This window comes from Salmo salar, chromosome 01 (assembly GCF_965601325.2).
Source record: "Salmo salar chromosome 01, fSalSal1, whole genome shotgun sequence".
NCBI classification, from domain to species: domain Eukaryota; kingdom Metazoa; phylum Chordata; class Actinopteri; order Salmoniformes; family Salmonidae; genus Salmo; species Salmo salar.
This window is the reverse complement of record NC_138291.1, coordinates 161,959,028-161,970,189: the sequence shown is the minus strand read 5'-3', so window position 1 is coordinate 161,970,189 and position 11,162 is coordinate 161,959,028. Positions and strand designations below refer to the sequence as shown.

Genomic DNA, 11,162 nt, shown 5'->3' with positions numbered 1-11,162 from the left:
CTTGGCACACCTGTATTTGGGGAATTTCTCCCATTCTTCTCTGCAGATCCTCTCAAGCTCTGTCAGGTTGGATGGGGAGCCAGGATCAAGGGAAAGATGAATGGCGCAAAGTACAGAGAGATCCTTGATGAAAACCTGCTCCAGAGCGCTCAGGACCTCAGATTGGGGCAAAGGTTCACCTTCCAACAGGACAATGACCCTGAGCACACAGCCAAGACAATGCAAGAGTGGCTTCAGGACAAGTCTCTGAATGTCCTTGAGTGGCTAAGCCAGGGAATGGACTTGAACCCGATCGAACATCTCTGATCTGTGCCTCGATACAATCCTGTCTCGGCGCTCTACGGGCAATTCCTTCAACCTCATGGCTTGGTTTTTGCTCTGACATGCACTGTCAACTGTGGGACATTATATAGACAGGTGTGTGCCTTTCAAAATCCTGTCCAATCAATTTAATTTACCACAGGTGGACTCCAATCAAGTTGTAGAAACGTCTCAAGGATGATCAATGGAAACTGGATGCACCTGAGCTCAATTTAGAGTCTCATAGCAAAGGGTCTGAATACTTATATAAATAAGGAATGTGTTTTTTGTTTTCAATAAATGTGCAAAGAGTTCTTAAAAACGGTTTTCACTTCATCATTATGGGGTATTGTGTGTAGATTGATGAGGAACATTTTTTATTTAATCCATTTTAGAATAAGGCTGTAATGCAACAAAATGTGGAAAAAGTGAAAGGGTCTGAATACTTTCCTAATGCACTGTATATTGTATGTTTGTGTGTGTGTGGTAGAAGGTCAATGTAGAGAAACCTCAGTAATGCAACTGAAACTGTATTGTGAACTGTGCTTAATAAACAGTCAATAGTATACTGCTCAAAAAAATAAAGGGAACACTTAAACAACATATCCTAGATCTGAATGAAAGAAATAATCTTATTAAATACTTTTTTCTTTACATAGTTGCATGTGCGACAATAAAATCACACAAAAATAATCAATGGAAATCCAATTTATCAACCCATGGAGGTCTGGATTTGGAGTCACACTCAAAATTAAAGTGGAAAACCACACTACAGGCTGATCCAACTTTGATGTAATGTCCTTAAAACAAGTCAAAATGAGGCTCAGTAGTGTGTGTGGCCTTCACGTGCCTGTATGACCTCCCTACAACGCCTGGGCATGTTCCTGATGAGGTGGCGGATGGTCTCCTGAGGGATCTCCTCCCAGACCTGGACTAAAGCATCCGCCAACTCCTGGACAGTCTGTGGTGCAACGTGGCGTTGGTGGATGGAGCGAGACATGATGTCCCAGATGTGCTCAATTGGATTCAGGTCTGGGGAATGGGCGGGCCAGTCCATAGCATCAATGCCTTCCTCTTGCAGGAAATGCTGACACACTCCAGCCACATGAGGTCTAGCATCGCCTTGCATTAGGAGGAACCCAGGGCCAACCGCACCAGCATATGGTCTCACAAGGGGTCTGAGGATCTCATCTCGGTACCTAATGGCAGTCAGGCTACCTCTGGCGAGCACATGGAGGGCTGTGCGGCCCCCCAAAGAAATGCCACCCCACACCATGACTGACCCACCGCCAAACCGGTCATGCTGGAGGATGTTGCAGGCAGCAGAACGTTCTCCACGGTGTCTCCAGACTCTGTCACATCTGTCACGTGCTCAGTGTGAACCTGCTTTCATCTGTGAAGAGCACAGGGTGCCAGTGGTGAATTTGCCAATCTTGGTCTTCTCTGGCAAATACCAAACGTCCTGCACGGTGTTGGGCTGTAAGCACAACCCCCACCTGTGGACGTCGGGCCATCATACCACCAACATGGAGTCTGTTTCTGACCGTTTAAGCAGACACATGCACATTTGTGGCCTGCTGGAGGTCATTTTGGTAGGGCTCTGGCAGTGCTTCTCCTGCTCCTCCTTGCACAAAGGCGGAGGTAGCGGTCCTGCTGCTGGGTTGTTGCCCTCCTACGGCCTCCTCCATGTCTCCTGATGTACTGGCCTGTCTCCTGGTAGCGCCTCCATGCTCTGGACACTACGCTGACAGACACAGCAAACCTTCTTGCCACAGCTCGCATTGATGTACCATCCTGGATGAGCTGCACTACCTGAGCCACTTGTGCGGGTTGTAGACTCTGTCTCATGCTACCAATAGAGTGACTGCACCGCCAGCATTCAAAAGTGACCAAAACATCAGCCAGGAAGCATAGGAACTGAGAAGTGGTCTGTGGTCCCCACCTGCAGAACCACTCCTTTATTGGGGGTGTCTTGCTAATTGCCTATAATTTCCACCTGTTGTCTATTCCATTTGCACAACAGCATGTGAAATTTATTGTCAATCAGTGTTGCTTCCTAAGTGGACAGTTTGATTTCACAGAAGTGTGATTGACTTGGAGTTACATTGTGTTGTTTAAGTGTTCCCTTTATTTTTTTGAGCAGTGTATATACTATTACAATAAAAATAGCCTAATGCACATGTAACAGACAATTATACTACACAGAAACACAAGGGGGTTTGTGATTTCATTTTTTATTCTAAAACATCAATTGCCCAATAGGTTAAAGAGGACTAGGAAAACATATAGGTCCACAATCGGCTAGTTATACAGTACAATACAACAGCATTCAAATAAGCTCATTTGATCATCATATGAGTGCACATTTTTCTGAGTAGCATTCACTGCTTACAAAGGACAAGTCCAGGATGGGAACCTAAACTTATTAACTATGTTGAAAACCAGTCCCTGCTTCTGTGTATGTAGCTATTTACAACTCCATGCAGACACTAAAGCCAGTTGAGAACAATAGGCTTTATTCACAGATCCCACAGACCTGACAGACCACTCTGGCCAGACAATAGCCTAGTGTCAAATTATAACATCAACTTTAAAACATCTATACAATAAGTCTATATAATACTGATGAAATAGTAATATGCAAATACAAGAGTTTATAAAAACGCTACACAATGGATAGGCTACACAACAAGTAGGTCCCACTGGGCACAGACATCGTTCAATGTCTAGTTTTGATTTACATGTGGTTGATTTGTCAACTAACGTGAATTTAACTTGAGATCAAACAAAAATGTAACCTTGTCATTGGATTTAGGTTACAAGTTGGGTGAAAAATACGAAATTCCCTTAGTTGATGATCACTGTTTCAATGTTTTGGTCGTTAGCTGCGCTCTCGGTATGTATGGCTTCATTGGCAACATTTTTGTTTTTATTTTCTGGTCGCCAGACCTCTATACAACGGTGTAGCCTACAACACACAGAAATATACGTTCGAAAAAAATACACTCATTTCAAACTGAGGAAGTTAAAGTTTGGTGAAGTCGGCATGCATAACAGACAATCAAACCAAATGAAAAAAGTATCCTGATATCGTCTAGCGTTTAGCCTACATATCACTTCCCTTATCAAAGCCTCCGTTCTAGGTGACCACAATAAAGATAACGTATGTGATGGGCATCAAACAGGAAGGGAAGGCATTAACTTGTCTGTCCGGCTCCTGTGGCAAGTTTGGATGTGCGCAAAACTCTCTTCTCATCGCCTACACATAATGTCTCTTGTCGAAGTCTCCGTTGGCCGAGATGGTCTTGGTGGGGGCATACTTGATGGGATAGGCACTCTTGCCGCGCTGGGGACAGGAGCAGCACAGCAGGGTTCCCCCCAGAAGGAGCAGGGCTGTGGCGGCCCAGCCGATATAGATGGCCGCTCCTATCTCCCTCTTCTTGGATGAGGACACATCTGGGTTGTAAAAGTCTACTATGATGTTATTGGCCATCCAACAGAGGGGAACCAACACCAATAGACCGCTGATTATGTAGACCACCCCACCGGCGTGCACCACTTTTGCTTTCACCAATTCGGTCTTGATACAGTTCGTGCACTGCGCCCCGGCAATTGTCACCACCAGCCCCGCCACCCCAAGAACCGCCGCGATCACAGTGAGGGCGCGCGCTGTCTGCAGGTCATGGCTGAGCGCCAGCACCGAGTCGTGCATCTTGCACTGCATCTGGCCGGTGCTCTGCACCACGCATGACATCCAGAGCCCGTCCCAGGTGGTCTGCGCGACCACGATATTCATATCGATGAACGCCGTCACCTTCCACATGGGTAGCCCGCACGCGACCATGACCAGGAGCGAGCCCAGTAGACACAACCCCATCCCCAGGAACTCCAGACAAGCAGAGAGCATGGTGAGCCTTTTTCTTCTTCAAATACAAAGAGGAAATTGAATAAAAATGTCATTTAATATCCACTAGAATATCGGAAAAATCTTTTCTCCTATTCACTGTAGAAATGTTAGGCTTGTAATAGATGATCTAAAATATGTTAGGAGATGAACCTGTTTAGTAAGGTATATAGGCTCTCTAGCAGGACAGGATCTATGTACATCGCTGTCTGAATCCACTCTGTGCAGGATGGGGTGCGGGATTTGTCATTTATGGGACGGCTATTCGTACGCCACAGTTCAGATCAACAGTTACACTTATGTCAAAACAAAGTGGACAGACTTTGAGCCAACCGGCGGCAAGGGCAATCTCCGCTTCAGCCAATGAGCAGGCAGAAGTTGCATCCAGAGAGACAAGTTTCGTGAGGAGAGAGCGAGAGAGGGAGATGGTGTGTGTGTGCAGTAACAGAAAAATAAACCCAACAGATGTGCAGGTTGCCCAACGATTCACCAGTCTCTATATGAACTACAGTCTACCTTCATTGTATTACAGAAATTAGTATTGAATGCAAGTAAAACTAAGTACAGTTGAAGTCGGAAGTTTACATACAGCTTAGCCAAATACATTTAAACGCAGTTTTTCACAATTCTTGACATTTAATCCTAGTAAGAATTCCCTGTCTTAGGTCAGTTAGGATCACCACTTTATTTTAAGAATGTGAAATGTCAGAATAATAGTAGAGAGAATGATTTATTTATTTATTTCAGAAGTTTATATACACTCAATTAGTATTTGGAAGCATTGCCTTTAAATTGTTTAACTTGGGTCAAATGTTTCAGGTAGCCTTCCACAAGCTTCCCACAATAAGTTGGGTGAATTTTGGCCCATTCCTCCTGACAGAGCTGGTGTAACTGAGTCAAGTTTGTAGGCCTCCTTGCTCGCACACAATTTTTCAGTTCTGCCCACAAATTTCTATAGGATCGAGGTCAGGGCTTTGTGATGGCCACTCCAACACCTTGACTTTGTTGTCCTTAAGCCATTTTGCCACAACTTTGGAATTATGCTTGGGGTCATTGTCCATTTGGAAGACCCATTTGTGACCAAGCTTTAACTTCCTGACTGATGTCTTGAGATGTTGCTTCAATATATCCACATAATTTTCTTTCCTCATGATGATATCTATTTTGTGAAGTGCACCAGTCCCTCCTGTAGCAAAGTACCTCCACAACTTGATGCTGTACACCCGTGCATCACGGTTGGGATGGTGTTCTTCGGCTTGCAAGCGTCCCCCTTTTTCTTCGAAACATAACGATGGTCATTATGGCCAAACAGTTCTATTTTTGTTTCATCAGACCAGAGGACATTTCTCCAAAAAGTACGATCTTTGTCCCCATGTGCAGTTGCAAACCGTAGTCTGGCTTTTTTTATGGCGGTTTTGGAGCAGTGGCTTCTTCCTTGCTGAGCAGCCTTTCAGGTTATGTCCATATAGGACTCATTTTACTGTGGATATAGATACTTTTGTACCTATTTCGTCCAGCATCTCCACAAAGTCCTTTGCTGTTGTTCTGGGATTGATTTGCACTTTTCACACCAAAGTATGCTCATCTCTAGGAGACAGAACGCGTCTTCTTCCCTGAGCGGTATGATGGCTGTGTGGTCCCATGGCGTTTATACTTGCATACTACTGTTTGTACAGATGAACGTGGTACCTTCAGGCATTTGGAAATTGCTCCCAAGGATGAACCAGACTTGTGGAGGTCTACAATTGTTTTTCTGAGGTCTTGGGTGATTTCTTTGGATTTTTCCATGATGTCAAACAAAGAGGCACTGAGTTTGAAGGTAGGCGTTGAAATACATCCACAGGTACACCTCCAATTGACTCAAATTATGTCAATTAGCCTATCAGACACTTCTAAAGCCATGACATCATTTTGTGGAATTTTCCAAGCTGTTTAAAGGCACAGTCAACTTAGTGTATGTCAACTTCTGACCCACTGGAACTGTGATACAGTGAATTATAAGTGAAATAATCTGTTTGTAAACTATTGTTGGAAAAATGACTTGTGTCGTGCACAAAGTAGATGTCCTAACCAACTTGCCAAAACTATAGTTTGTTAACAAGAAATTTGTGGAGTGGTTGAAAAACGATTTTTAATGACTCCAACGTAAGTGTATGTAAACTTCCGACTTCAACTGTATGTGTTGTTCTTTAGAGCAGTGGTTCTCAGTCCTGGTCCTTGGGACCCAAATGGGTGCACATTTTTGTTTTTGCCCTAGCAGTACACAAGGATCCGGCTCCACGAGGGGGCAAAAGGGGGCTTAGCCCCCTCAGTTTTAGTTTTATGTCCATATGTAAAAATAGCAAGTTAAAATGATTAAAATCTTTATCTCCAATGCGTCTTCACAATGGACAGATAGCGCCACAGTGTGTGTGTGTAGCAGGGCTATGGACAGCCACTGGGCGGTTAGGCATGACTCCTGTGGGTTTCCATAAAAAGTGGGGGAAAAACGCTTCTCATCTCTGTGGTAGGCTAAGTGAAAAAAATGTGATACGCTTCCGCATGTAATATTTGATTTTAATTTATAAGTTTACTGTTGAAGCTGCTTCACTCAACTGTGCCTCACACCACACCACTACCAAGTTAGTTTGCTTCTTAGCTAGCTGTACAAAGTGTAAGCGTTATTACCTTTAGCCTATTTAGCTAGCTCGAACCAGCTAATCTGCCACGATGGATATCAGAAATTGGCTTCGCCAAAGTACCCAAACTATGGAGAACGATGAGCAGTAGCAGCAGCATCAAACCACCGAGGTGACCGCCAAGCCCAGCAGTGTTGGAGGAGCCAGCCCAGGTTAGCCTAAAATCCTACCCTAGCCGCAGGTTTTCTGTCCAAAAACATTCATTTAATAGCAACTGGTTCATAGGAAGAGAGTGCCCGGAATACTTGCTTGAAGCAGATGCAGCATTTTGTTTCCCATGTCGAAAGTTCTCTGTTGGATCCAATGCTAACACAGACAAGGACTTCACTCAAGCTGAGTATTTTAACTGGATGAATGCTATTGATAGTACAAAATATTTCAGATTTGCTAGGCAGTTATCATACAAAGAGCATTTGAAATGCACTGCACTGTGGAATGAAAAACTAGTTCGAAGTGCTATGGGAACATCGGTGTCAACACAAATACACCCACGTGCATTCGGAAAGTATTCAGACCGCTTGACTTTTTCCACATTTTGTTATGTTATAGCCTTATTCTAAAATGTATATTCAAAAAAATTCCCTCATCAATCTACACACAATACCCCATAATGACAAAGCAAAAACAGGTTTTTAGAAATCTTTGCTAATTTATAAAAATAAATAAAACATAAATACTTTATTTACATAAGTATTCAGCCCATTTGCTATGAGACTCGAAATTGAGCTCAGGTGCATCATGTTTCCATTGATCATGTTTTGGTACCCCTCCCCAGATCTGTGCCTCGACACAATTCTGTCTCGGAGCTCTACGGAGAATTCCTTCAACCTCATGGCATGGTTTTTGCTCTGACATGCTCTGTCAACTGTGGGACCTTATATAGACAGGTGTGGGCCTTTCCAAATCATGTCCAATCAATTGAATTTACCACAGGTGGACTCCAATCAAGTTGTAGAAACATTTCAATGATGATCAATGGAAACAGGATGCACCTGAGCTCAAGTCTCAGAGCAAATGGTCTGAATACTTATGTAAATAAGGTATTTATGTTTTTTATTTGTAATAAATTAGCAAAAATGTCCAATATTTTTTTTTTGCTTTGTCATTATGGGGTATTATGTTGTGTCGATTGATGAGGATAGATTGTTTTATTCAATCCATTTTAGAATAAGGCTGTAACGTAGAAAAATGTGTAAAAAGTCAAGGGGTCTGAATACTTTCCGAATGCACTGTAAGTCATTCTGGACAAGAGTGTCTGCTAAATGACTATAATCTAATGAAAATGAATGGCAACTACAAAATACTGTGATGCTTTATCACTTACAAACCTTGTTCTTACCGAGTTAACAAAGGTAGGCCTTGACACAGAAAATATACTTAGTCAATGTTATGACGGCGCAAGTGTGATGTCAGGTAAAAAGGGGGGCATGCAGAAAATATTGCAGGACAAAGTAAACAGAGAAGTGCCATATGTTCATTGTTTCAACCACCAGCTTCACTTAGTGGTCGATTACGCAATGTCATCTGAAATAGCACGGGAGGACTTTTATAATGTCTGTGACTCACTCTACAGGTTCTTAAATAAACCAACAATGGCTGCCCTGTACACCAGAGAAACCTCGAAAAGGCTACTGGATCAAAGGTGGACTGGAAACCTGGATACTGTGTCAGTGGTTGTTAAAAGTTGTGATGGCAGTGTGAAGTTCCTTTCTGACATGGAATGCATGCGTTCCTACAACACAGAAGTAAGACTGGAGGCTACAGGGCTGCTGAAGGTGGTGACGCATCCCGGCTTTAAGTTTACAACCACCATGGTGCACAGAATTTTCAGTCTTCTCCATCCTCCAAACAAATTACTCCAGGCAAAAGCAATTGATCATTACACTGGAGTCAAAGTGGTCCGCAGTGCGTTGGACTACGTTGAGAAGCTGAGGTGCGACAGGGAGTTCCTTTGAAGCCATTGGGGCACAGTACAGTGCTACTTACACACCACCACCAGCTCCAATCAAACGATTGTACTTACATTATGTAAGTACAAATCTCCAGCAATACATGGTGGACAGTACAGTAGGCCAGCAGGACAATTATTTTGTCGATTGATGACTAACCAAGAACATTGCGCATGACTGCAACAGAAGAACCATATCTCCACCTTTAAAACAATCCTTGCTGCTTTGTTCTGTGCAATCTGCAGCCTCCTAACTTCACTTGATGATGCATTTCCCCAGACCACAGAACAGTAGTTCACCTGACTCTCAATTAATGCTTGTGTTATTTGCTTAAGAATTTTTCCTGGTAAATATTTAGCTATCCTTCTGATTATGCATGCTGTTTTAATACTTTTTTAAACAGATTAGTTATTTGAGATGACCATGATAAGCTGTTGTCTAGCTGCACTCCCAATAGTTTGGTTTCTGCCACTTCTTCAATTTGTACTCCTCCCATACTTAATTGTATCCCATGCTATTTTGGCCTTTTCCTAGTGGAACAGACCAACATAACTTTGGTTTTCTTGGTGTTTAAAACAAGTTTGTTCCGGCAACCCCACTCCCTGATATTCCCCAAATCGCCTTGTAAAGCTTGCTGTACCTGTTGAACCGATTGTCTTGCTGCATAAATTGTAGTATCATCTGCAAATATAGTAGCTTGAGTTTCAGCTAAGGCATAAGGAAGGTTGTTGGTATATATTCAATAAAAAAGTGGCCCAAGGCAGCTGCCCTGCGGTATGCCACAGTTTAAAACATGAGGGGAAGAAAATGAACCATTGATATAGGTGGACTGTTTCCTGTCAGTTAGATATGACTGTACCCAATTCAATGTTACCTCCTTAAAACCATATGCATTAATTTTGTCAAAATTATTTCATGATCCACTAAATCAAATGCTGCACTGAAATCTAAAAATAGTACACCCACAAACTTGCCATTATCCATAGCATTGAGTCACTGGTCAGTCATGTCAACCAATGCAGTGGTAGTGGAATGATTTTTGCGATAAGCATGCTGATTAGCTGTAATCAGATCATTCTTTTCCATATACTCCCATATTTGTCTACTCACAATACCCTCCAATATCTTACTGAGTAAAGGGAGTAGACTAATTGGTCGACTATTGGCAGGAGTAATGGGTTCTTTGCTGTCTTTCAGAATAGGACACAGTTTCGCATGCTTCCATACATTTGCAAACATCCCCTTTCCAGTGACCAATTAAATATGTATCTCAGTGGAACTGCAATCTGGGGAGCAGCACAGCGGAGCCAAAAATTGTACGTAAGAGCATAACCTGTAGATTTACCATCGGGTAATGACTTCAATAGGTTTAACACCTCCTCCACTGACACCGTTTGCAGACTAAAAGAGCAGGTCTTGTTGCTCATAATATGATCATCAATCCATTGGACAATAGCTTGTTTGGAAGAAGGTATGTTTACATTGTTGCTCAATAAATACATTTTCTTTGTAAAAAAAATCTGCAAACTGGTTTTGTTATTATTCTCCCGTCAACCTCCACACTAGATGGGCATGATGAGATAGATGTACCAAGTAAGCCCTTAACTGTGTTCCATACCTTTTTAGAATCATTTTTAGAATCAATAAGAGCATTGTTGTAAAATAACATAACAAAATAACATTTTTTCTTTCGATTCAATTTAACTGCATAATTACGTAATGTTCTATAATTCTGTTAATCAATTTCTAATTCTGACTTGGCTGCTAAGACTTTTGCCATATTTCTTTGAGAAAAAGCCTCACCCAGTTCATCATCAATCCATGGAGATGGACGAGCACCAAGTGTTCTCTTTCTTACTGGGGCATGATGGTCCATTACCTCAGTGAGCAAATCAATAAAACATTCTGTAGTGTGATTTAAATCATCCTCTAGATAAATCAGCTCCCAGGGTACAGCAGCCAAATCATTTAGAAATAGCTCATGATTAAATGTTGTAAAATTTCTCTTGACCACAATCCTAGGGGGTTTCTTTGGAACCTTGATGTTCATCGTTATGGTCACAATATTATGGTCTGTCCAGCCCACGGGCATTGATCTGGCTTTTAAGCATTGCAATGGTATATTACAGAAAATCAGATAAATGCATGTGTCTGAACGATGACCCAACTTAATTGATGATCTAGTAGTATCATTAACCATTTGTTTCAAACCACAGTTCATGGCATATCTCATCAATTTTGTTCTATTTGAATTATTGTGATCCTTCCAATTTATATTAAAATCACCCAAGATAAATACATCTCTGTTGCTATCTGTGGCCTGGTCAAAGC

The 11,162-nt window shown here is 42.2% G+C and overlaps 1 protein-coding gene across 1 annotated transcript; it reads right to left on the bottom strand.

Annotated features, from left to right (window-relative positions):
* Positions 1-2,518: 2,518 nt before the first annotated feature.
* LOC106568355 (claudin-5) lies at positions 2,519-4,442 on the bottom strand. Its single transcript, XM_014138639.3, has one exon. The coding sequence runs from the start codon at positions 4,205-4,207 to the stop codon at positions 3,560-3,562; it is 648 nt and encodes a 215-aa protein (XP_013994114.1). The 5' UTR covers positions 4,208-4,442; the 3' UTR covers positions 2,519-3,559.
* Between the last annotated feature and the right edge of the window lie 6,720 nt (positions 4,443-11,162).